The sequence below is a fragment of the Seriola lalandi genome, unplaced genomic scaffold (assembly GCF_002814215.2).
Source record: "Seriola lalandi dorsalis isolate HSWRI2012SDOR001 ecotype SW California unplaced genomic scaffold, Sedor1 jcf7180002054861, whole genome shotgun sequence".
NCBI classification, from domain to species: Eukaryota; Metazoa; Chordata; class Actinopteri; order Carangiformes; family Carangidae; genus Seriola; species Seriola lalandi.
In genome coordinates, this window is record NW_019525414.1 from 903018 (window position 1) to 929256 (window position 26239).

Below are 26239 nucleotides of genomic sequence, written 5' to 3' on the forward strand. Positions count from 1 at the left end.
GTAACACTTGCCTGCATTTGTGCTGCTGATGGGGAGGCCAAGATGGTGGTAAGGTCAGGGTTAAAAACTGAAGTCAGTTGATTAAAGAAGTTCATTTGTACTTCTTTTTGTCGAAGCTCTGGGTTCACAGCACTGGGCAACTCCTTCTGATCTTCCACTATTAAATGAACAAGAACATCATTTTCTGAGTAATATTCAAAACCATTGATAAGTTCTTGTTTTGGACAAGGGCCTATGGGAATTTTACAGCCCCAGTATGGATAAATATCACTATAGAAACTCAATCTAAACTCAGTCAAAAATGCTTTTTTCATTTTTTAATAACTTGTTCTTTTTGATATGAATGAATAATTTTGCTACTGCTGTGTCACAATCAATTAAGTATTGGTTAAATTTGGTTCATCTCTGAAGGGACACTTACCATCTGAAAGGGTCTTGACGGTTTGAGGCAACTTGGCAGACTTCATCATAGCAGTGAAAGTAATGATTTCTGTGCGATCTAGTCTGCTGCAGCCAGTGCAAAGTCCTTTTATTAGAAGAATCAGGTGTTTCTGAGGAAAAAGTGAACAGTATTACTCGATTTAACTGGTGGGTTGGAAATTTCAAAAATACCTGAATTGAGCCAAAGACAAAGAAAGACAAAATACTGCTGAATTTGTCTTTGGTAAAATTTCTAACTCCTTAAAAGTGACCTAAATCATCTGTTGAATACAGTCCCACAACATAATACTCCTTTCCCCTTCAGTTTGCTTCTCTTACCTGTGATACTGCACATGCCTCATCTGGGTTCTCCAAGCGCAGCAATGAGAACTCAATCAACACTTTGCACGCTGCAGCAACTGACAGCAACTGATTTCTTGGTACTAGAGAGACAGAGCAATAATAATTTACTGGCCAGAATAAACAATACAAACAAACAATACCTATAACATTCAAATATTCTGGCTGAATGGCAGTATTAAATTCTTGTCTATTAGATCAAAGAAAAAAGAAAAAAAGAAAAAATACATACTTTGTCCACATACTGTGGTGATGTAATGTGCAGAGAGTGCCACAAATGATGAGTAGAAAGGCTCATACTGTTTGTCATGGTGAAGAATGTCTGATTCACTGCAAATGAGAAGTGAAATATCAAATTAAATGCTCTCACTTGAATTTTCATAGAATATTTTCATAGCAATTTTCTTTCTGGACAAGAGAGTTGGGAGAGAGAGAACAGAAAAGACGATGTCATGGGGCGTCGAGTGGCGCAGTGGTTTGAGCAGGCGCCCCATGTGTAGAGGCTACAGTCCTCGCTGCAGTCGGCCCCGGTTCGACTCCCGCATCGGACGGCCCTTTACTGCATGTCCCCCCTCTCTCTGCCACCCCAATTCCTGTCTCTCTCTACTGTGCTATCAATAAAGGTATAAAAAGAAGAGAAGACGATGTCATGGTGTTTATGACAGAAACACTAAAGTTCAGTGAACTCAATATCACCCATAACATTTAGCAAGAGCCAAAGAACATCCTACAACCCAGACAAGTTCTTTGCCAAAATGCAGGCCGAGTAAACAATTTAGAACCAATAAACACACACGCAAATGTCATAATTAACACTGTGCAAATTGTAATACCTGAAATAGTGTGACATTATGTCTGCCTTTGTTTATATATACTTAGATGTTTATGTCTGTTGCTTCATTTTGTGGTTGGATACTGTTTAGCTTTGCAGATGGACATAGAGAAATTAATATCATATTATCAACCATGATAGTTTGTTATTAATTATTTAAGAGTGTTGATAAATGGACTCTCACATTAATAACATCACATTAATTGGGAAAACAGAACTGGTCCTGGCTGTCAGTAGAGTGACATAACATTGTGAATTTTCCTCTGGTGCACCTTTCATGTAGTCTTTTCTAACATGTCTGACAGATCTGATCTTTGGCTAACTGCAGTCTTCCACAAGGGAAACACAGTTCTGATGTAATAGTGTTTCTGCTGGCAGAAATCAGCCTTGTCCTACACCATCTTTCCAGCATTGACACAAATGGCCCAAGGCAAGTGACACCTCTCCAATATGTGATCTGATCACATTCTTCCAGGTAGAAGGAAGGCTGTCTGTGTTGCTGGAAACCTACCTGTGTTGCCAGGCCGCTGTTAGCATAAGTACTTCATATGGACATGAACCGTGTGTTTTTTTGTTATCTATACTCCAACTCCACATAGTTAATTTTTCTCTGCATAATCCGATATATTAATCTATTCCAGTGACAATACAAAACTATTTCAATGTGCTGCTACAATCCCCAAAACAAATAAATACACAGAAAACATCTCTGCTTTTTAAAATTACAAAACAAAATTAGCTTTCCTTCAACTCCTACTTCTCCTAAAACAAGCAACAAATTACTGCTGATTGGGTATTTTACCTGACCAAAAAGAAGCTGCACATTACCAAGGTAAAAGGAAACAAGCAACTCCCACCAACACTTAATCCATGCGCTAACACCTGTTTCATAAACTGTCCAGGGGAAAATGGTACAATGACAATAAGCCTGAAACCAGCTAGCTCAGAATTGCTAGCCTTCTAAATTAAGGTATATGCAATTGTTGAAAGAAATGATGCGCTTATATGTAACTTATCTTACGCTGTCATTTTGGGTAGGTCTCTCTTGTAAAAGAGATAATGTTTCACAAGACACATCCAGGTTAAATAAAGGTTAATTTAAAATAAATGAATAAATAAATTTCATCACGCACAGGGAACAATTCCCCCTATCGTACATGACTGAACTCTGCTGCCTGAGACACCACACTTGTAATGCTGCAAACCAATCTGTTGTAAACATCGGCTTTTCGGTTATTAAGAAAAAAAAGTCAAACTGGAATTTACAGCTCTCAGTCAGCATAATCCAACTCTCATGCTCAGGATGTTGGAAACTCTTGATAAGTCAATAAAACATTGCCAAAAATGCTTTAAATATGATAGTGCAACTAATAAGTGTCCATCAGAATAAATAGAATAAATTTGTATTTCTGATGTCTCTGAAGATTATTTTTTTTGTATAAGAAAAAATGAATATTCACTGTAAAATTATTATAAAAGGCGAAAAGCTTTTGGGGTGTCAGATTTGACTATATTCATTCATAGCATTTGTCAGAAACTATTTTCTTGGCCAAATAACACAGCCACATACAACCTATAAATAGAATGAATACCCCATATTATAAACAATGACCTCATAAATAATGTCTTTAAAGAACAGGGTATGTAAAATAAAACCAATGTAGCTGCTAACAATATGCAGTAAGATTGACATTCTGTTATGTGAAACCTCTGCCATGTAGGCAGGTTTCTGGCAGCATTGCATAGTAAAGTCACAATTGAATCTATCAAAATTTGTGTGATTAAACCCATGTCCAGATAATCTATAACATATGCAGTAATACATAGATAATATACTACAAGTGCATGCATGCTATTTGAGAACTCCATTTTGCTACTCTGAGTGTTGTCACTTAAAGCTTTAACAATATAAACCTACTTCTTTAATGTACACAAAATTACACAACCCACTCTCCTAGGGAAATACTTATACTTATGTTTTTAGATAAAACATGATCATTCATGCTGACAATAGCAAAACTTGGCTTTTGCACTTTCTTGTGGTATGAATTTTTGATGTACTATCCATAAACACCTAGGGCCAAGTGATAAACAGGCTTGTTGGGGTTACTCAACTAAAAAGGAAGGGATCTACATTCTCTCCAACATTACTATTACATAGCTACACAACTGTGAATATGGTAAAAAAATCCTCGGGGAGTAATTCAACCAAATAACCGTTTTTCTTTTGATACTTGCTGGTTCTTCGGTTTTCTTGAAAACGAAACTAACAGGCCTAGTAACAGTACTGCTCATATTTACAAGTTGGTTATTGCTTGGGAAAATGAAACCATTAAGCACAGTAGGAAGTTGTTCACTTGAAAGCCCTGAGAGATCAGCTGATGTCACCACTGAACAGGAGTGTCAAGTGACAACCTGAGTAACACACAGTGCAGGTGCTATTGATTTGATAACCACCTATGTATGCATGGGCGCAATCAACATAGCTTTAAGAAAAATCAGTGAAAGGTCCGCGACAATAATTAACACTCGTCTCCAAAGACACGCTTCTCCTGCGTGACAGGCACTGCACCACCTTCACCATGGTTTAGCACAATGTCGGAATCCCCCAAACCCCTTTGGCCTTACACTTAATTACGCAGTAACATCTTTATCATTCGATTGAAAATGAATTAACGGCGACCACATCACAGGCTCATCAAAACTGAGTGCACAGCAGAGGATCTCCGCCTACTATCAGTTCAACCAGAGATAGACAGCATATAACGATGAACTATAACTGATAGCCAACTATCAAATAAACAGTCATCGGGCATGCCCTTAGTAGAGTGGATATGGCAAGCTCAACACACAAACCAAATCACATTTAGCTAAGATGAGTTAAATGGCGTAGTCAAATATTACTGTTGCGATTTCAACGCTACGTTATCCAGTCCGTTTAGAAGGCCCACCAGTTCGCTTGGTGGCTAATGTTTGTGTTAGCTAGCTAATGATGAAGCAAATTTCCTACACGTTACACTGCGACGTCGATTAACGTTTGCACAACGATAAAGTTACATTGAGGGTCAGCTTCTATCGGTCACTGGCTATGCCTAGTTTCAAGTCGTTAATGAGTTACCAGCATGGGCAAGCTACACAAGATTTTGAGTAAGTTAGCTGAGGTTAGCATATTAGCTAACGTCAGCAACTGACTCGATGCCAATGCAAGTTAAGCCCAGGTAGCTTGCTAGCCGCTAACGTTAGCTAAGTGGGTAAGGTTTCCTATAGAACTTAACTACCCGAGCTAAGTTAGCAAGTTAGCCATCCTGCTAACACGACCAGTATCCAAGCAAATAGAGACCTGCAATTTATTGACATGTAAGCGGTTACCTGTTGATTATAGACCCAATAAGCTGAGGTAGCTCTTTCGTTTCAAAAGCGGTGTATGAAGCCGATAAAAGCGGCCGCACTGCCGCTGTCCATTCGTGTTCCCCATCTCCTCCGCTCGACGCCATCTTGAAATCCCCTAGAAAAAACTAGCTACTGGAAGAAGAAACTATGAGTGTAAATCGCAGGGGGCGCTCACAATCTCACAAATCGGGCTGAGCATTACTGTGACTGCCCTCAGTGAACAATATTTCTCTTCAGGGTTGATAAGTGCTAACAATACAATTGCCTGTCTGCACATAAAAAGTAAAGCTATGCTTCCCTACACAAATACCACATACAGGTCACTTATTTTTGCCATTGTTTCCGTTGGACTGCACAGTTTGGCAGCATTTATTTAATGTCATTGTTTGATTCAAGAACATTCATTCATTCAATCTGTATTAAGGACACAGCATAGCCATTTTAATATCCATTTTAATATTTTTGTGAATCAACAGTGTATGTGCGTTTTAGAAGACTGGACAGATTTCACTGAAATCTGGGGTACACTAAGACTTCAGTAATGACAGCTTGACCTTTCTGACTGCATTGATTGCCCCCACATCCATGATTGCCCTCTGAACCAATAATGACCAATAATAAAAATGAATCATAGCAGGCCTACTTACATTCCTTGCCACCTTAATTTTAGATAGATTGCTGCATCATGTCTATAATAGCAAGACTTTATTCAAAACTAGCAGCAACCAAGCAAAAGAAAAAAACATCTCAATTCTCCATAATTTCTTTAATTTCTCACTGAAGTAATCAAACTTGAAGCTTGTGTATGCTTTCCAAATTAAATAGAAACTATTTGAATTTATTTCCAGTGTAAAAGAAAATCTTCACTGAGCAAACTACCTTAAAACTACTTGAACTTCTAGTAGGATGCAGGTTTGCCATGTAGGCTATGAATTCACTGATGTTCACATTATCTATTTATCCATTTATTTATTTTCTGGCCAATCTTTGAAAATGCTTTTAAAAACGTACTTTAAAATATAGCCCAGTTATATTGTCTGTGATCACACATTTCTTGAATTAATTTTATTTTTGTAATGTTCATAAATGATCATATGTCCAATTAAAAAATTTAAGCTGAATTCATGTCATTCATTTCAGTCAATGAGAGAAAACTAAACAACAGACACACTTCTTTATAATGCATTACAATAAGGAGGTAGATTTGTCTCAATATTATTTGTTTGAATAGATGGACAATCTGTGTGTAAATGTGTAATCTGTTATTATAAAACACCTTCCACAAATACAAAAAATATATTTCTAAACTCACAAAAATGTCTGGCAAATATAAAACAGATCTGCAAATACACAAACAAATTCCACGAATAAAAACATATCCATGAATACATTCATATTTGTGAAAGGTGTCTATATTTACATATTATACATTTAAACGTGGATTGTCGACCTGTTCAAACAAATAATATTGAGACAAATCTACCTCCATGACTACAGGTCAACAACAGCACCAAAATCCCCCTCCATATTATCATATAGTTAAATCAACACCTCTTTAACACAGTTTCATAACATAACTTTCACGAAAGAGGATTTATTGCAAAACTGTTATATTATACTGCATTAGTTTTAGCTAGGTGTAACTTTAGGTTTAAAAAAAGGTTAGTCACCGACAACTATTCACGATCATTGATTTAGATTTATTCGGGCTATCTGCGTTTCTTGCCTGAAGGGGGCACCACCTCCCATCAGCAGACACAAAGGAAACCAATCAACTTCCGACTTCCTCCTCCCCTTGAATAGCATGTCAAAGCTACTGCTGCAATGGCTAAGCTAATTTTGTTGTGCCTGAAATTTATTATTTTATGCAGCACTGTCGAGGCTGTGTTTGAAGATCAAGTCGGAAAATTTGACTGGTAAGGGGAATCTAGACAAGGAACCAAATATGTCTGCTATTTAGAGTCATGTTTTTTGTGGATATGCTAATGCTAATACCTGTCACAGCCACTAGCTGCGACCCGGTGTGTTTGTGCTGGACTTTCTGTAGGAGAGCAGGCCAAAAAAAAAATGAATAAATGAACACAATAAATTTTGTTTACTAGCTTGCCTCAGGTGCCGTTAGCTTGTTCCATTAGGAAACCAATGGTACAGTAAAGTCAAAGAGTTAAAACGTGAATGAAATTGATCTCGAACCATCGAAGCCAAGGTGTTAACCAGTTTACCCTCCACCAGTATTTGTCTTTTTTCTTATTTTTCTTCTCCTTTCCTTTTTCTTCTTTTCTTCTTCTTTTTTTTCTTAGTTTTTGTAGTGATAGAAGCATTGGTTTAGCCATAATGATAAATGAGCTTGTTGACCTTCTGACAGCCCCTCTCTCTTTTTGTGATTCACACAGGAGGCAACAGTATGTAGGCAAGGTTCATTTTTCTCACTTCGACACACATGTGCAGTCATCCAAAAAGGTGCTTCTGGCAACAGAGAATAATGTTTTTGCAGCACTCAACACCAGGACTGGAGAACTCTGTGAGTACTTTGTTAGTCTCCTGTAATAGACAGTCCTATTTGGCTGAGACATAACCATGATATTAATGATCTTAAATGACTGTTTTACTATGTCTGCCACAGTCTGGCGACATGTGGATAAGACTGGGCCAGAGGGAAACATTGACGCTCTTCTGTACCATGGACAAGGTGAGTTTTGTCATTACAGTTGAGATTAGAGGTTTTACTTCCTCCACTGAAAGCAGATTACTCATTAAACTGTTCTTGTCCCCTAGATGCGGTGCTGGTAGTAGGCAATGGCCGTGTGCTGCGCTCCTGGGATATCAATGTTGGTGGTTTGAACTGGGAGATTGTGCTTGATTCTGGCAGGTGATTACGTCTTTGACCGGTAGTGATTGAGTTTATAATTGCCCTTATTTTGATCAGGTGTTAACTGCTTTTATGGAACATTTTAGTTTCCAGTCAGCATGTTTGGTTGGACAGCAAGACACAGTGAAACATGTGGCTGTCTTGAAGAAAACTGCCATCTCTCTCCATTACCTTTCTAATGGTCATCAAAAATGGATAGAGAATCTTCCAGAAAGGTAAATGACCTTGTTTTTAAGTTACGGCATCAACATTTAAAGCCATGTTTTTGTCAATATACTATCAATATTATTTTGTCTTCATCAATAAAACTTTTATGATGAAAAAACAATTTATTAGCTTGAATGCTTTTGTAAATGCACCATCTATATCACAAGATGCTGGTAGTGGTATCCATTACTGACATGTAGGCATGTATTTGGGGTAAGATTATAATATTTTTGATCATTTCTGATGTATAAGCACATTGAGGTATCTTACATTTAGAAAAAATAAAACATAAATGAATTAATGGGTATGCACATAACATTTAATTTAACCATTTAGCTTTTACTTTATAATCAAAGTGAGCATTATGGAAAGTGTGTAACTATCTGTTTTTTATGTCTACAGTGAAACCGTGGATTACCAGTCTGTGTATTCTGGTGGAAATGGTGAAGTTTATGCACTTGGAGTCGTTCCCCATTCCCACATTACTGTTGTTGCTTACAGTGTGGAGGACGGAGAGATAATAAAGCAGGTAATCCTAATTTATTGTAGCCATCTAAAGTATATAAATGCTTTGCAATTGTTATAATATTTAGATACATAAATAAAACATAAACATTGTATGAATACATCAAGCAAACCAAACAAGCAAAATATTAAAAAAAAACCACATTTCTAATGTGCTTGTGTTGTCTTCAGATCTCAGTAGAAGCTCCATGGCTGTCTAACATACAGGCCAGCTGTGCAGTGGTCGCCCAGGGGATGTTGACATGTGTGGACTCTTCAACTGCGTCGTTGTACATGCTTGACTTACACGTACAATCACAAATGACCCAAATCCCCCTGCAGGTACTCACCAAAATAAAAATGGAATCAGTAAAACATTTTCTACTTTATGAAATGACCATTTGCGTCCTCTGCTCTGGTTTGGGTACGGCTCCATTTCTTTCATTTTTCGGCATTTCACTACCAACACAATAGAACTGTGTCTTTTTATACATTCCTCTATTACTCTGTGTGAATGCTTCTTACCATTTTTTTGTGTGCGTCCTCTAGTCGCTGGGACTTGAAGCTACCCCCGGATTCCATCCAGCCCTAGTGTCCACCCAGCCTAACCCAGCGCGGCCCCCGCTGTCAGAGTTCTTCCTTCAGCTCAGTCCTGAACACTACCTGCTTCTCCAGCTCAGCAATGGTCAGATACTTACACTGAGGGATTTCAAGCCAGTACGTAACTGTTTCTCAACACTGCAATTTTGTCTCATTCAGGATTGAAATCCTGACAATTAGAATCCAGATTACTTGTTTGTACTGTACGTCACTAGATAAAAGCTTCAGTCACACTCCTAAAACGTAAATGTCACCTGGATTTCTTTATCAGGTATTTGACTGACAGAGGCAGATGCCTCAGGGTAACATCTACGGAAGGAAATGTTGACAAAATTCTTAGTATTTTCTTAAATTTGGAAATTTTAAAATATGTCCTTATTTTTAGGCTCTGAAGTTTTCCAAAATTTAGTATTTGTTATCATTTTAAAAAAGTAAAATCTCAGAGTCTCATTCCAAGATATTGTCATTTTTAGTTTAAGAGACAGTTTGTGAAAATGATTGATGATGCATTTAATTTGTCTTGATTCATAGGCAATGCTGGTTTCATTTGCTACCACTGGAGAGAAGACTGTTGCTGCTGTCATGTCGCCCAAGAATAAAACTGTGAGTTAAGGAGAAACCATCCTTTGAGATTTGTAAAGTATGTTCGTTGTGCTCTCTTGGAACATTACAGTATATGTCAGCAGGCTTAGTACAGTCTTATTTGTCCTCTTGTGAGCTTAATGTGATTGTCATATTGAGTTGATGAACAAATCAAATGTTATTCTGAAGCTTAGAAACTCCTCTTAGCCAGGCTTTTTCCATGGCTGTTAAGATGTTGATATTGTTTAAATATTCTTTTGTGCTTAATTCAACATGTCTTTGAAAAGTTGAATGAAAAGGGTCCATTTCTTTTTCTTTTTTTTTTTTTTTACCTTTGTGAAAAATATATATAAATAAAAATATATATATAAATATCTGTTTCTTCCCCACAGGCTTGCAGTCTTAACCTCTTTAGTGCAGAGACTGGACGCAGACTTCTAGACACAACACTGATTTTTAATTTGGATCCTAATGGTGGGAAACCAGAGAAGGTATGTCGATTTTTTTCCCCACTGATTCTGTGGCTGGTCATGCAACCATGGCTCTTACACAAAGATGAACATGATTACTTTCAGAGCAGATCGGTTTAGTTTGGCAACTGATTTATGGGTGTTCACAATGGTTTTCCAATCTAAGTCATTCTTATTCTGTCTTTCAGCTATATGTACAGGCATTCCTCAAGAAAGACGACTCTGTGGGTTATAGGGTCATGGTGCAGACAGAAGACCACACACTCACTTTCATCCAACAGCCAGGTATGGATAGCAAAAACAGGAAGCTTTATCAGATTTGGAAAGAGTATTGATGTGCACTAAATGGTGTCGGATTTGACTCTACCACTGAGGGGTGCCAAAGTTTTAAAAAAAAAAAAAAAAAAAAAAAAAAGGAAAATCTTGGTCATAGTAACAAAATAACAGAAAAAATAAATATACCCTTTTTTTTCTAGGGATTTATTTTGGCCAGATCCCACCACTACGCTAATGTCCAGACCTAGTTGTCTGCATGGAGTGTATTGGTGTACTGTAGAGAAACACAGCCAGCTAATGGTCAAAGGTGAAACTTTTTGATTTATGTGAGTCTGTCCTTCATGATGTTTACTGTTAAGATCCAGTACATCTCTCCAAAGTTCATAAAGGCTGGTGAGCCATGCTTTGCCTTATGATAATATTTTTGGTATTTCCACCACTTAATCATCATAAACACTGCCAACATTTGACCACTGTGTGGACAAACAGGCTCTCAGCTTTCATAATGTACACATAATCTTGTCCTTTCCACAAAGCATGAGAAGGGAAAAAATGTGTCATGTCATAATGTGACAGTGTCAGCACAAACTGCATACTGTGACAGGGTGTGGAAAGTGGAATGAATGATTACAGAATAATAATGAGTCTTGTTTTCCAGGGCGTGTAATGTGGACAAGAGAAGAGGCCCTCTCTGATGTGGTAACTATGGAAATGGTAGATCTGCCCCTCACAGGAACACAGGCGGAGCTGGAGGGAGAGTTTGGCAAAAAGGCTGGTAAATGTCAAACCAAAATCTGTTAATTTTCTCACTTCCATTTTTAAGTACTAATCTCTGCTGTGGATTAGTATTCAGTATTTCAACTATTATTTTCAATTGTTCTCAAAGTTTCCTGCATGTTCTACAAACATAGGACTGTGGTCTACTCTTAGTTCATTTGTAAAGCCTGTTGCATCATTTTCAAATTTCTGAGCGACTAACAGATCTGAGATAGAGAAGCGATATTTAGTTCTGTGAGTTGTTGCTTTTACCTTTATCCTTACTTTAGCTGCCAAGCACCTGCGTTCAATTTTCAATCGTTTAGGTTTTTTATTATTTTTGCGGTTGCTACAGGCGGATGGCCAGTTAAACAACAATTCTTGGGTAATGTTGAGGTAATGAATCACTTGGTTGCTGGTCGCTTCACTTTCTTCTGTTTTGTCCTGTTTTTATTGCTGCGTTTGGATTCAGCCATTCAAGGTAACAGATTTCTCTGCTCTTATCCAGTAACACGTGATTGCTTGTCTTATGGTTAGCGTCTCCTGTTGTTGACTGAAAGTGATTTCTCTTAAGTCACCCCCTTCCCAACCCTCAACAATTAGTGCCTATAATTGTTGTACAAACTCTCCTGTTTGATGTACTGTTATTAATGGTTGAATATTCTGCCTAACAGGTATTGTTTTACTGTATATTAGTTTTTACACAGTGATCTATAAAGTCCTTTAATTTTGTGAGGTACATCTGTGATTTGCTTGCATTACAACATGTCCACAGTGACCAAGGTCTAATAAGTTGTGACTCTCAAATTACATCCTTAAATGTGAATTGAATTTACTGAAACTCATTAAGCAGCTTGTGTGATCTGGTTGTAATTTTTCTAGACGGCCTGATGTCCATGGTGCTGAAGAGGCTCTCCTCTCAGTTCATCGTGCTGCAGGCCTGGATCGGCCACCTCTGGAAGCTGTTCTACGATGCACGGAAGCCTCGCAGTCAAGTTAAAAACGATGTGACCATTGAGAACCTGTCCAGAGATGAGTTCAACTTGCAGAAGATGATGGTTATGGTTACAGCATCTGGGAAAGTATGAAACTAAAGCTCACGCTCTCATGTAGTTATTGTTCCGTAGTTGTGCCAGGGCAGACGAGCCGGGCTGCACAGATGCGGTTAAACTAGATTGTGTTTATTTTGTCTAAGATCAGGCAGGCCTAAAGTGAACTTAAACACTCAGAACAGACCTCAGAAACTCACTTTTTCCTGTACTGTCCATCCTTTCCGTCTTTTCTGTTCAGCTCTTTGGGATTGACAGCAAGACTGGCAGTATTTTATGGAGGCACTACCTGGATGACATCCCATCTAATGCAGCCTTCAAACTAATGGTGCAACGGACCACTGCACACTTCCCTCACCCCCCACAGTGCACGCTGCTCATCAAAGACAAGGTGTTTAATGACAAGTGTTCTGAGCTCTGTGGTTAAAAAACTTCAGAGTGGGATTCAGTTTTATTCTTGAGCATAAACAAAGTTTACAGTGAAATCAGCAGATCTATAACTCCCATAGAGTGGCAGAGACCTTTTTTTTTTTTTTTTTTACCCAGCATGACTTTATATGCATAGCAAAATCTGAATACCTTTTTCCTCCTGCTGTGTCCAGCACTTGAAAGAAAATTTTAACTCTATAAGTGGTGTGTTTATTTTTGCTATTTCTGATCATTTTTGTTCTGTGTTGTTTGTGTTTGGATCAGGACACAGGTCTGGCCACACTCCATGTATTTAACCCCATCTTTGGAAAGAAGAGTCACATCACTCCACCCACTCTGCCTCAGCCAATACTTCAGTCACTCATGCTGCCACTCATGGACCAGGACTATGCTAAGGTCTTACTTCTGGTTGATGACCAGTACAAGGTCAGTGCCAAACTGGAAACCAGATCAATAATAACTATTACACCAACTGTAGATTGTGTCTCAAAGCCATTTGTATACCCATCAAACCAGTACTCAAGGACTCAGATCTTCCTTCTTTTTGTTCTTCTTTTTGACTAATGTTGTCTGTCCACAGATTGTGTAAATATAGAATTTAACTGTAGCGATATTGGCTAAACAGAAATAGCTTATAAAACTTATATCCATCCTTCTGATTTTTATCCAGGTGTCTGCCTTTCCTTCTACAAAGAATGTACTGCAGCAGCTCCAGGAAATGGCCTCCTCCATATTCTTTTACCTTGTTGACTCCAGCCAGGGAAGACTTTCTGGTTACAGGCTGCGAACGGCAAGTCAACCATTTTTTACTGCTTTATGTCAAGGTTCTTTGCACATCAGGACCCCAGAGTTTTGGACAGGTCTTAGAAAGTCTTGTCACCGCCAGGCTTCAGCTTTTGGTTGCCAAAGATGATGAAATAATTATATTGTTTATAATTGCAGTGATAATTTTCTTCAGTATTTTAGTTAAGGGAAAAAGTAAAGAATATTAAAAGATGTTCTAAATAACAAATTCTTAATAGATAAAGTTTCTCCAGAGTCTCTCAGTTTGAAGGAAAGTCTTGCACGTTCAGTGTGAATATCAAGTGGACATGCAGAATAATACCTAAAATATTCTGAGAATGAACATTACAGTCTGAAGTCAGTTCACTGTTCCTGTTGTTATGATAGTTGAATGACACACGACTGATTGAAGAAAAAAATGAATTTGGATGAATTTTGTGTCCTTAGGACTTGTCCACGGAGCTGATCTGGGAGGTCGTCGTCCCAAACGAGGTGCAGAGAATTGTGTCGGTCAAAGGGAAAAGGCCCAATGAACATGTGCACTCCCAGGGCAGAGTAATGGGAGACCGCAGCGTCCTGTATAAGGTACCGTAACATCCCCTAAAACCTTACTAATAATGTGGTTTAGAAAGAGTACTGAGAAAGTTTATAAATGATACTATTGTTCTTATTTGTGCTGGATTTTGCCGGTGTTCTGCCTGCTCTTACAGTCATAAAGACAGTCACTCCCCGTCCTCTGATGTAAACTGAGAACTCATCTTTCCAAGGAACACTGTTCGTCACGCTACTATTTCCCCACGAATCATATTCACTCTCATGCTCACTCCACTGAGAAGAATCAACACTGTTTTTTCTATTAGGACTCGTATGCAAATAATCATTCTACTCCCGGACTCATAATTAGGCGCATTTTCACATGAATGCTTAAAATGTACAGTAACAATACAAAACTCCAAAGCTCCATCAAGTCATTCTGAAGGCTGCAGGGTTCACAACAACATCTCACAATAGAAAAGTGTCACACAGGATGAACAACACACTGTTTTACCTACTCTAGAACTTTTGTCCTGAGGGTGGCTGCAGAGGAAAGGAAGGACATCCAGAAATTCCAATCATCTGTCCAATAAGTTTTCACCAGTGTATGAACATAGACACAGCAAGGATCACCTTTTGTTATTTTGTGATTCAGTGGGTCATGTTTATTTTTAAATTAATTTTTCATAAAAAGCCTTTTTTGGTAATTGAAGACAGATGCTTTTTTACATGTAAACGTTACACCTGATCATTGTGGTTGTTTATATTCAACATGCCTGGAAAAATGTAATTGTAACACACCTCTGTTTTGAGTTAAATGTTTTTGAATTTGTGTCCATTCGCAAAAAGTGTATTTTTTTTCAACTTTGATAAAGATAAATGAATTCATCTTTTTCTTTCTAGTACTTGAACCCTAATCTGCTAGCGGTGGTGACTGAGAGCACAGACTTGCATCAGGAGCGCAGCTTTATTGGGATCCTGTTGATTGACGGTGTGACTGGCCGCATTTTCCACGAGGCTGTTCAGAGAAAGGCCAGAGGACCGGTGCATGTCGTACACTCTGAAAACTGGGTGGTGGTGAGTGTTAGTGACAGCTACAGTCACTCTTAACGGCACAAATAAAGACAAGACAATAAATCTGTTGTTTTGTTGCTCGGTTGCAATAAGAATAAGGTGTCAGCTTATGGTCGCTGTATAAAAATCACTAAATACCCTCACTGTAATTGAGTGTTCAACACATCAACAGCGTCATGTGATCTCCTGCCTCTGTTTGACTCCACAGTACGAATACTGGAGCACCAAGTCTCGCAGGAACGAGTTCTCAGTCATTGAGCTGTATGAAGGAATGGAGCTCTACAACAGCACCGTGTTCAGCTCACTTGATCGGCCACATGCTCCACAAGTGCTTCAGCAATCTTACATCTTCCCCTCCTCCATTTCTACCATGGAAGCCACTCTGACTGAGAAGGGCATCACCAGCCGCCATCTGCTCAGTGAGTTTGAGTTGTTCTGCAGTTGTTCTGCTTTCTGCCACATATTTTACAGTTAGAGATAGTTTTGAGGATAACCCAGCTTATTTATTTCTTTTATTCATGAGAAACATAAATGAAAAGGTCTTGTCAGCATTGTTTGGCCCGTTGCCTTTTATTAAACAGTTCTTTGGGTTTGCTTTGTCACAGTTGGCCTGCCATCTGGAGGGATTTTGTCATTACCCAAAATGTTCCTTGACCCTCGGAGGCCAGAAATAGTGTCTGAGCAAAGCCGGTAAGCCCTTCACATGTTGGTTAAAACATTTCACTGATTTTCTTTTTCTTCCTCTCGATCCGTCTAACCTGTTCACTTAATCTCCAGTGAAGAGAATCTCATACCGTATGCACCAGAGTTGCTGATCCGCACAGAGTGGTTCATCAACTACAATCAGACTGTATCAAGAGTGCGAGGAATCTACACTGCCCCCTCTGGGCTAGAGTCCACCTGTCTGGTGAGTCTGCCACCACAGCACTGACCTACGTATTATATGATGACTATCAAGTTAGACGTGTTTTTTTTAGCAGTTGTCTGCTCTGTGATACAATGTTTTGACAGATGGTTTTGAAAGCTTTTATTGAGCTGCCACTGTATTAGACTTTTTCTCAAGCAACATGAATCCAGTCATTTGTGGTTTTATCTTCTAACATCATGATTAAATTATCTTAATCACCAGTGCCACTAGTTTGTTGTTGTTATTTACTTTCCATTAAATAAGACAAATGATTTCTGGCATTTAGGATAAAATGAATGAAGAATATAATTGTTTTATTTTTACTTTCTTATTATTTGTGTTGAACAGCCAGAGTAATGATTCATTTTCCAAAAGAGGTAAAATAAAGTCAACACACTGTTTTCTCCCCTGGTGTGCTAATGTTAGCTTTTTCCTTGTAGGTGGTTGCATATGGTCTGGACATCTATCAGACACGCGTGTATCCCTCCAAGCAGTTTGATGTTCTAAAAGACGACTACGACTACATGCTGATCAGCAGCGTGCTCTTCGCTCTTTTCTTCGCCACCATGATCAGCAAACGCCTGGCAGAAGTCAAACTGCTCAACCGAGCCTGGCGGTAAAGTGATTGTGGAAATCCCATCTCTGACAGCCCCCGAGGCTGCGTGAAGGACCTCAGCCCGAGGAGATGAGACGGCTGAAGTTGTGCCTCTAGAAGAACACAAAGTCAAGGTCAAAGTTCAACAAGGCCCATAAGGAACTGCAGGGGTGAGGGGAGGATGGGGTTGGGGTGACTGGAGGGGTTAGTAAAGGTTTTATGTGTTTATTTTTTAACTTATTTTGCAAGCACAACTGATTATTTCATAGTAGAATAATTGTTTTTTGTGCCATGTCACTTTGATTAAATGTTTAACACAAAACTAATTACAAATTAATGAAACAGATTATTAAAATGTGGAGTTTGGAATTTCCAACAAGAAAAAGCAGTGTCTATATTCTCCAGAACCAAGTTAGGAAAAAAGGTTTTGATCTTTTTAGATGAATTTATTACACTCCGTAGGCACGTAGCAGTTCTGCTGACCTGTTTCAGCATGAAGTCTTCCTCAGAGCAGAACAGATCGCTGTGTTTTACTATGGACTGGTGCCTTTTTTTCTGACCTGGTTCTGGAGAATGTAGACACTGCCCCTAGCTGAACCTCAGAGCGGGAGAAGCCCACCTGTTTGCTCTTATGAACACATGAAAAAGTTAGATACTTCAGCAATGATAGATTTTTTTTTTTTCCAAGATTGTGTTTCGTTCCATCTCTGCTTCGTTAGTGCATTCATGGAGAGAGTGATGGTAAATGTGGAGGTCAGAGAAAAGAGAGACAGAAGACATACAACACGTGAATAATGATTTGGTACAAAATCATGCTTATATGGTTTGTACTTTTAGCCTGCTGAAATGCCGTAATACCCAAATGCCATTTGGTCTGATGGCAAATGAACTGTGAGTATGAAGTGTGAGGAGATAAAGTAGCATGGACAAGAAATGGTTCTCTCTGCTTTCCTGAAGACTCTCCCTCCAAAGGCGCCATGGTACTGTCTCCAGCATCACGCGCTTGACCAAGGAAAATGGCCACTCATGCTGCTCATGTTTGTGAGAAGTTTTGATCCAATGTCCGCTGTTGTTGACGCTCCATTAAAATTTGTCTCAGAACTCGGTTTCAGTGTTTTCTCTGCTTTCCCAAACTTTCTGAGAGGCTGTGAAAGATATTTGTTGAAACATTGAAATGTCGGATTAAGATTGGATGTTTTTGAAGTAAACATGATCTTTTTTACTCAATCTAGGTGCAGAAGAAAAGTATTGGTAATATCGTCACTTGTACTTACCGAGTGTAGGTTGCAATACACTTTTGAAAAGATAAACCAGCAAGAGCAACTAAAGTCATTAAAAAATACCTCATCAATAAATCAGTAAATCCAGAATAAGTGAAATACTCAATGGTACAATGGTCAATGAAAAGTTTCTAGAATGTTTCCTCTTATCTATAGTTTCCTATGGCACAAAAACACTGGGAAAAGAATAAGCTGATGTTTGTCTTCTCGTTTCACAAGGATCCATTTATTGCAGACCCAAGTGTCCTAGAGGGAATATTGACAAAGCAGAGATCACCAACCAAAAAACACTGAATCAATCATAGGACGAATAAGTTATTTTATTTCTATAAATAGATTAAAAACACAATTTTACAATGATTTACTTTTGACACAACATGAACGTACAGCCTCAGATCAGATCACACACAACCTTCATGAGAACTTAGAAGCCACTGTATAATTACAAAGGCTGTAAATGTGAGTCTGCACTTCAACAGTGTAAATGTAACATGATCTCCATGCCCACACACAGACACAGGAGGAATCATTAAAAAGGTCCAACCTGTAAATTTTTGACCATGTATGCAGTATTCGAGCTAAATTTACACACATTATTAAACTGTTTACCTTAATGATTAGTATTAGTGTTTGTAATCCCATCATAATTGAAAATGAGGGCCTCTTTTACAAATGTGTAAACACAGCTGATGTAAAACCTTCACCAGCATCATAAAACAATGACTTAGTTTTTGGCTACTGTTCTTCATGTGTGTATCAAAGGACCTGTCAATCAAATCAGTGTTAGAGTGACGGTAGGTTTCAGTCATATGTTCTGGAGTTTGGTTGTCTCTTGACATTGATTACCCTTGAATCAATTAAACACTGAACATGAGAATAGAATATTTTGAATGAATCAATGCCTGAAATGATCATGTAGAGTGTTTTGCAGGTAGAATGTAGCTCGGTGTAACTGAATGACAAGATCAGCTTTTTGATTGTGAGAGCTGCTGAACAAAAATGAAGTGCACTTACACATAAATCCTGGAACTGACTAGAATCCACTGACAGTTTATGAAGAAAGAGTTTTATCAGGTGAACTGTTTAATATCAGTGTTGTTCAAAACTTCCAATATTGGCCACATTGTTCACGGTCACATTTACCATAAATCATCTTAATGTGAGAATGATTCTGCAAAACATTAAGTCTATACATTATTATTACTCATGATTTAAAGCAGCATTATCACAAAAACACATGTACAAGCCCAGCTCGTACATACAGTAATTATTTGCTCACTTCTAAGAAATGTAGTATCAGCTCCGTTTCATTTGGCGACGATGACGATGTGGCTGTGACCTACAAATAAATGAGTGAGAAGACATTTTCCCTGTGTCCCAGTTACCAAAACTGAAACTCTTGATAGGAGGTAAATATTTCTCCACTGTCAATGAAAACCCTGGAATGTTACGATGTTTTCTGGGATGAACTAGAGGTACATCACTAAAAGCTGCCTCACAGTGTGCTCCACCAGTCACTGAAAATAACATCAATATGACATTGGACATGCATATGTAGCATGAAGATGTTTTCTCACACTGTATAGCGTATAGCATGGTTATTCATGATGTCAGTGACAGTAGTGAGGGTTTTCTATCTGTGCTGCCAGACACTGGAGCTTCCCGTCCTGGTCGGTTCACTCAGGAGCGTCCCCCGTCTGTCTGTGTGCGCCGGTCGGTCCGGCGGTAAGAGGATGTAGTGTGTGGCACTGGCCTGTCTGCCGTCCTTCAGAATGGGAACAATGCAGGGAGAAAAGTGAGCTGCAGGTGCCGACCTCTCACTGTGCTGTCTCTGTAATGCCTTACTCACATATTTTGGGTTAGCAGCAAAACTCTGTGTGGCAGGCATCACGCCGTTGATATAAATTGGAAGGCTTTTGGGGCTCGGAGTACGTGGTGGACAGGGCGGGACTAAAGGGACCCTTGGAGGAATTCTGGGAGGCTTGTCTTCCTCGTTTGTGCTCACAGTCTGTGAGAGAGCCTGAGGTTTTCGTGGGATGGGGATACGAGGAGGGATTTGAGGCTTGTCGGTGGGGCAGGTTGTGGTGCTGCTGTGTGGCTGGAAAGCAGGGCCTGAGAAGGAATAACGAAATCTAGATGCCTGGTGTAGGTCTGGCTGTTTGCTACACAAAGGATCCCCAGCTGCTGAGGCCACATGTTGGTGGTCTTCTCTGTGGAGACCAGGTGCCCAGTTGCTGGCTCCAAACCCACCTCCTCTACCTGTGGGTCTGTCCTCTCTGCCTGGCCAGGAGAAAGCCATACAGCCAATCTCAGAACTGCCGGCCTGCAGTGAGCTCTCCTGGTAGGCGTGATTAACTTGGCCACAGTCTCTGTTACTGCCCCTGGACACGGCCTTGGGGCAACTTTTGGGCAAAAGGCGCCGTCGGTCACTGGTAAAAAACTCCACCTCATTATCAGCAGCTTCATCCGACATGAGCTCCTCAGGGTCAGGCAGAGGCGGCAGGGGTTTGGCCTCTTTCTGGAGGCCCCCAAATACTGTCCGTCTCTGGGAAGAAGGGACCACCTGGTCTCCCTCATGGAGCCGCAGTATGTTATTAGATGTTAGGCGATAAGTATCAGAGTAGAAAGGAGACTGGAGGAGGGAAATATTGGCTGTGAAAGGGAAAAAGAATCATGCATTAAACCAGTGTCCTCATGGCATCCTAAACTGTACTGTACATCAAGAAACCCCTGCTCTGGTATAAAAGGTTTTCCTATCCCTGTTGTTTCCTTCAGAGTGGAAACAACTCTCAGAGGAAGAAACATGGAAAACAACTTGCAATAAGAAAAAAACTCTTAACTAGAGTGTAGTGATAGTGTAGGAGGGAAAAATACCACGGGGAGTGGGCTGCCCACTCTCCTTAGAAAAAAAAAAAAGATGAAGATATCTTACAGGAAACAAGAGTAAAAACATGTCGAAAACAACTGCTTAACCTATCACCCTCTTCGTCAAACATCAGCCACAACACCCTGATTAACACAGGAATCATCATTATCTGTGGGGCCGGCCACAATCTTAACGGAGCTTCCCATAACCTTCTCTGTGGAAACATCCGGCGTGCCCCTGACTGCAGGAACAGCTGGTGACCAAGCAGCGATAGCTTTCCCTGCTCCTTCACTCCGCTCCTCTCAGTCCAGTGATGACAAATTCACCTAACCCTGTCCTCACGCTGCTTTTACGCAAACAGGGGTTTAAACAAACTTAAGAATATGAATCTATTATACTGGAAAATTGATGTAAAATTGATATCAACATTAAGAAAATGAATGGTTTATATCACAAACATGTCTAGCACACTTTGAAGTGTTGCACAATTCAAAATACACAATTGCTGTGAAATCTTATCAATGTGTCTTTATTGGTTTTACTTTAAAACGTGTTTCTGCAATTATCAATAATTACAGCTAAAAATGATTATAATGTACCTAAGACGTATTAACTCAAATTCACAATATATTTAAACTATCATACGTGCCATATGTATCCATGTTAGTTGTAAAGAGTTTTCAATTAGTAACCTGTGGCAAAATTATTGTATAATAATTTTATATGTAAAAGTATCATGTAAAAGACTCACAGTTAAATTCCTTGGCCATTTGCTGCTGTTGAAGCTCCGTCAGGTTGTGTTCCATATCAGCACTCAGGCCAAAGCACACTCTGCAAAGCAGGACAGGTTGAGAAATACATACAGAGCTGTGCATGTGTGTAAATCATTCCTGCACATAATCTGTAGTAAGTCATTGTACAACAGAATATATGTTCTGTTCATCTTTATGTATTGACACAATGCAGACATCTTCTCTGAGGCATATTCATCAGGTATGTTTGCTCCTTATTTACCTAATATTGCCATTTTGTTTCATATTATTTAGCTATAATTCTCATTACTATTGTTAATACTATCTACTCTATCTATGTAACATCTAGTAAAAGTCTAACTTTTCCCTTTTTCCCCAGTTACACACTTTTTTTTGTCTCTTATCTGATGTCAGTGGTCTAAGGATGGAGGGCCTTGTGTAATGTACAGATTCTAAAGTCAAAATTGAGACTTTGGGCTTTTTTAATAAAATTGACTTTATCAAAGAATATGATGAATTCTCATCACAGGCACATTAAAGCATTGTCTCGGGAGTAATTTAAAGTGAGATGTCAGATGGCTTAAAATGCAGGCAGGTCTTCATCCTGTAAATCATCTCAAAGATTCGTTTTTGGATGTGTGAGGTGCTGAACTTGTTAAATCTTATTATTGTTTGTCTCTATACACATCAAACATAGCAAAAATAATATGAAAATGCAACATCGGAATCATTCCTGATATTATATGATGAGGGTAAAAGTAATGATAAACTATAAAATAAAGTCTTGCAATTCTTGTTTTCAGTCAGTGTCAGTGTCAGAACGGTGTCTGCGTACCTGTTCAGGTCATGCTGTCCCCAGTCGTTACTGTGACTCCTGGCCATGTTGTGGCAGAAAGGCGCTTGTGTTCTTAAGAATCATGAAGGTTGTGTTTGGTAGAGCTCCAGCACACGTCTGCTGCTTCAGACCCATCACAGCTTCATTCTGGCCAGTGGTAAACTGTAATAGAGAAACAGAAAATCTTTTCCTGAGCAACAGCAGAACCTGGACATTCACGCCTGGACGTTACTGCAGTGTCACAATTAAGCTTTAAACACTAAAACATGACTCCTCCATATTTGGCTGTTGCATTAGAGCACTCCCTCCATTTTTTCTGGTCATACCTCCATCAATGTAAAATGCTCATAAACATCTGGAAGTCAACCCAGCTGCATACTCCTGTCCTACCAGGCAGGTCAAAGGTCAGGACAAATACTTAAGAGGCGTGAAACACAAACATATATCACCTGTAGATTAAATAATTGATCATTAAAAACTTATATTCTACTCTGTCCTGTTACTCTCTCACTCTGAAAAAGGCTGGAATGCCCTGAAACATAACCGAGCAAAGAAAAAGCTTTTTGTGAAAGATCATCTTCACTTTGTCTTGACTATTTGTAGGAACAGTAAGTAATAACTTAGATTCCTGAAGCACGGCGCTGTTTTAGTTGAGCCTCAACAAAAGCCCAGTAAATGACTTCAGTCTGCTCTGGCAGCTGCCTGTGTCTGTACCTCTTTGTGGTTCCAGCTTAAAGCCATTTGTCTGATGAGCAGGCTATTACACAACCTCTGGGTCAGAAGTGGGAGGGCAGCACTCTTCATCCTCCTTCCTCCCTGTGACCATGAAACCCTGCAGTATCCGCCCTCACAACAGGGACTAATTGTGCCGCATTCCTGTGATGCTGAATGACATACTCCAGCACGCTGACACACGCACACTTCACGGAAAAGCTGGTTTGATTCATATTTGGCTGTGGCTCCTAATATATTTTGATTTACTCATTTATTTCTTGAGAAAAAAAAAAAAAGGACATTTAAACACATCACACTGCAACTAATAAAAGAAATCTTATAATAATAATAATAATAATAATAATAATAATAATAATAATAATAATAATAATAATAATAATAATAATGTTGCGTTCTGTTTAAATAGCTAATATGTAAAATAAGGACATGTCAAGCCAAAGAAGGAAATACCACGATTTTAATATTAACTAATATGATGGCTGCTTCCTGTCTCCTGATATGACATGGATTCCTACTAAAATGGACACGTATTCTGGATCAGGTGAAGGTCATTCTGTTTTTATGTGAAGGGCATCTTGGGTTAAACATACTATCTGACAACTGAAGGGGTTTAAAACCGATTGAAGCTCGTGTCAGCAGGATTCTTACTTCGTAAATTACCCACAATACTGTGCCTCCCACAGCTACAATACATATGATACAGATACAAACAGACACTTACTGCCCTTACCAACGGTAAAAAGATACATTTCACAATAAAATGTGCGCACTAAACTAAAGTTACTGTACACTCTATATTCCACACACACACACACACACACACACACACACACACCACTGATAGGTCTACAGTCAATGTGGGAAGCAAACAATGTGGAGCATGAATAATGCAACAAAAAAACCCCACTACAAACAAAACAGTGACCCATGCATCTATTTGAATATTCATGTTCTCCTTAAAACAACCGAATGTGGCGTCATTTCCACCAGTGAACCTCGGAGATGGAAGACGCTGAACAATTATGAATTCTACCGGCAATTACATAGTGTCCATGAATGGAGCCACTCTCAGGCATGAATGGGCCTTTGTGTCACTTTGGTGCACAGTGAAACAAGCCTGAAAATCCAAGTGAACTCTCCCATGAGGTTGAGACTGAAGATACGCCATGGAGACGAGCAGACATGGCCAAGGTATGAGCCGGTGCCACAAATCCCCTGCATGAATGGGCACTGTTGGAAGGACAACCAGGGGGCCAGAAGAAGCTGTTTGTTTGTCTCATGCAGAAGCCTTGATGTGTTGTCCTTGGCTGTCCCCACCTCTCTGCTTTCAGGCAACAGGCCATTCACTGACTGGACCTTTATACATGATCTGTGTTTTACTTCACCTGATTACAACTACTTGCTGTAAACTCTACACTCACAGCATTCTGTACAGAAATCTTACCAAGTGCTTTTTACGTAAATATTTTCACCACAACATTAATAGGTCACAGTACTGGAGAGAAATGCAGTGGTATGTGACTTAAAAGATGAAAAGAATCACCTGAATAGACCACTGTGAATGCTGTAATTAAAGGAAAGATGTGACAAAGCCTTAGACATACAGTGTACTCTACATGTATTGGTTTTGAACATGTCAGGCGTGTGAGGCCTGTGCTGTCGGTGTGACAGGGCCAAGCTGTTCACTTCACCACATAATGAGAATATTTTTCTACAACATATATTTATATTTTTAATCTTTGAATTTTTCTACAACATATATTTTTCTAGTTCTTCTTTTTACTCTATTTAAATTCTAATCATCAGTATGCCACGCTACATTTCACTACATAGTTTGGAGTGGATGCCTTTGAATCTGACACGTTGAATCCTGAATTAAATCCTTCTGACTGTGAGACTGATGCTGGTAAATCATTGGTCTCTGGGAACGGCTCATTTTATTTATGAACTACATAGTTTACTCAGTGATGGTAATGCAGTTTGTTATGGTATGAATCATTTAAACTCTGTTAAGATTAATAAGACCCCTGTTTGAAGTTGGTTCAGTATGTGTTTGTGGTAGAAAAAGCCAGCAGGTCTATAGATAGATAGATAGATAGATAGATAGATAGATAGATAGATAGATAGATAGATAGATAGATAGATAGATAGATAGATACACAAACACCACACACCAACTACACTTTTTGCCACTGACTGAATCCCTCTTTGGCGCCCACTAGCGGTTCACTGGGGACAGGCCGCGCGCTCCCAGAGCCATCCCGCCTCGATGGGCTCTCTGGGTGGACATCACTCAGCGGCTCGCGGAGCAGTGTCTCCCGCTGCTCACAGGCTAATGAACCAGATGGACAAACTTTATCTGTCACCAAACGCCTCAACTACATGTTCTTTTCACAGAAACAACACCGGTACTGTATTTTTCACCAACGACCAGCGACGGTTGTTTTTTACATTCAACTGTAAAGTTCCTTTAGAGACAGAACATCAGCCAATGTTGCTCTCTGAATGTCATTTTAAACCAGAGCTCCCCCGGTCACTTCACATACAAACACCACTCCTGCGCGTTCAGGTGAAGTGGGTTAAAACAGTTTACATGGATTCACAGAATGAATTTCATGGCTGTATGGAAGGAAGTCTTACCATGAAAACACAGACAGCGTCTCAATCACGTGAAGCTGAGGCTGAGGTCCCGTCCAATGTGAGAAAATCTGAATATAATCCTGACTCCCAGTCAAAACTCAACCATGTGCAACATCCCTCCTCTATCAACAAGGCTGGGAGGTGAAACTCATTTTGTCAGAGTGACGCGCTTTTCCACATCTCCTTATAAATGCATCCAGCACCCGGGGCACATCACTGTGACTCCGCCCACAAGCGCCTTAAAGGGGAAAAATACACCTAAAAACAAAAACCGTCAAGAAGAATTAAACACCGCAGGATCCCATACGCAAATGTAATATATGTACATGTATTGAATTTCCATATATGAAATATACATTTTTAATTTAAACATATATGTATATATGCTTATATTGTAGACAGGTGTTACATAAATCATCCCTCATCCCATCCATCCCCATGTATGATATTATAAACAGTAGGGTCCGACACCACCTTCCTACAATATGAAGTTA

At 39.3% G+C, this 26239-nt stretch overlaps 3 protein-coding genes across 9 annotated transcripts in view; 1 reads left to right on the top strand and 2 right to left on the bottom strand.

The window, feature by feature from the left end:
• ubr4 (ubiquitin protein ligase E3 component n-recognin 4) overlaps positions 1 to 5114 on the bottom strand; it is a 54209-nt gene extending 49095 nt beyond the window's left edge. For all 7 annotated transcript variants that reach the window (XM_023427482.2, XM_087179705.1, XM_087179704.1 and 4 more), the window contains exons 1-5: positions 4982 to 5114; positions 1013 to 1110; positions 760 to 863; positions 422 to 551; positions 12 to 157 (exon numbers count right to left, since the gene is read on the bottom strand). In XM_023427482.2, the coding sequence (XP_023283250.1) occupies positions 12 to 157; positions 422 to 551; positions 760 to 863; positions 1013 to 1110; positions 4982 to 5106 (603 nt within the window). In that variant the 5' untranslated portion in view covers positions 5107 to 5114. The remainder of the gene's footprint in view (positions 1 to 11; positions 158 to 421; positions 552 to 759; positions 864 to 1012; positions 1111 to 4981) is intronic.
• Positions 5115 to 6784: 1670 nt separating this feature from the next.
• On the top strand, positions 6785 to 17738 carry emc1 (ER membrane protein complex subunit 1). Its single transcript, XM_023427512.2, has 22 exons — positions 6785 to 6918; positions 7396 to 7523; positions 7626 to 7691; positions 7778 to 7871; positions 7958 to 8086; positions 8481 to 8607; positions 8775 to 8924; positions 9132 to 9299; positions 9714 to 9785; positions 10157 to 10255; positions 10423 to 10519; positions 11169 to 11285; positions 12149 to 12348; positions 12557 to 12706; positions 13009 to 13170; positions 13415 to 13534; positions 13975 to 14112; positions 14965 to 15138; positions 15344 to 15554; positions 15741 to 15825; positions 15913 to 16042; positions 16483 to 17738. The coding sequence occupies exons 1-22, from the start codon at positions 6827 to 6829 to the stop codon at positions 16660 to 16662; spliced, it is 2889 nt and encodes a 962-aa protein (XP_023283280.1). The 5' UTR covers positions 6785 to 6826; the 3' UTR covers positions 16663 to 17738.
• A 481-nt stretch (positions 17739 to 18219) lies between these two features.
• Positions 18220 to 25912, bottom strand: errfi1b (ERBB receptor feedback inhibitor 1b). The gene is made up of 4 exons (XM_023427408.2): positions 25746 to 25912; positions 22371 to 22532; positions 21535 to 21614; positions 18220 to 20569 (listed from the first exon to the last, which is right to left on the bottom strand). Exons 2-4 carry the CDS (start codon positions 22415 to 22417, stop codon positions 19551 to 19553), a joined length of 1146 nt encoding a protein of 381 aa, XP_023283176.1. The 5' UTR covers positions 22418 to 22532; positions 25746 to 25912; the 3' UTR covers positions 18220 to 19550.
• Between the last annotated feature and the right edge of the window lie 327 nt (positions 25913 to 26239).

What these genes read in the sequence shown, in the direction of transcription:
- errfi1b (XM_023427408.2), bottom strand. Translation starts at nt 22,417, where the DNA reads ATGGCCAGGAGTCACAGTAACGACTGGGGACAGCATGACCTGAACAG. An exon ending in GGACAGCATGACCTGAACAG is followed by an intron (nt 21,615 to 22,370) that starts GTACGCAGACAC and finishes CCTGCTTTGCAG; the next exon opens with AGTGTGCTTTGGCCTGAGTG. An exon ending in AATGGCCAAGGAATTTAACT is followed by an intron (nt 20,570 to 21,534) that starts GTGAGTCTTTTA and finishes TCCCTTTCACAG; the next exon opens with CCAATATTTCCCTCCTCCAG.
- emc1 (XM_023427512.2), top strand. Translation starts at nt 6,827, where the DNA reads ATGGCTAAGCTAATTTTGTTGTGCCTGAAATTTATTATTTTATGCAGC. An exon ending in CACCAGGACTGGAGAACTCT is followed by an intron (nt 7,524 to 7,625) that starts GTGAGTACTTTG and finishes TGTCTGCCACAG; the next exon opens with TCTGGCGACATGTGGATAAG. An exon ending in ATGGTGGGAAACCAGAGAAG is followed by an intron (nt 10,256 to 10,422) that starts GTATGTCGATTT and finishes TCTGTCTTTCAG; the next exon opens with CTATATGTACAGGCATTCCT.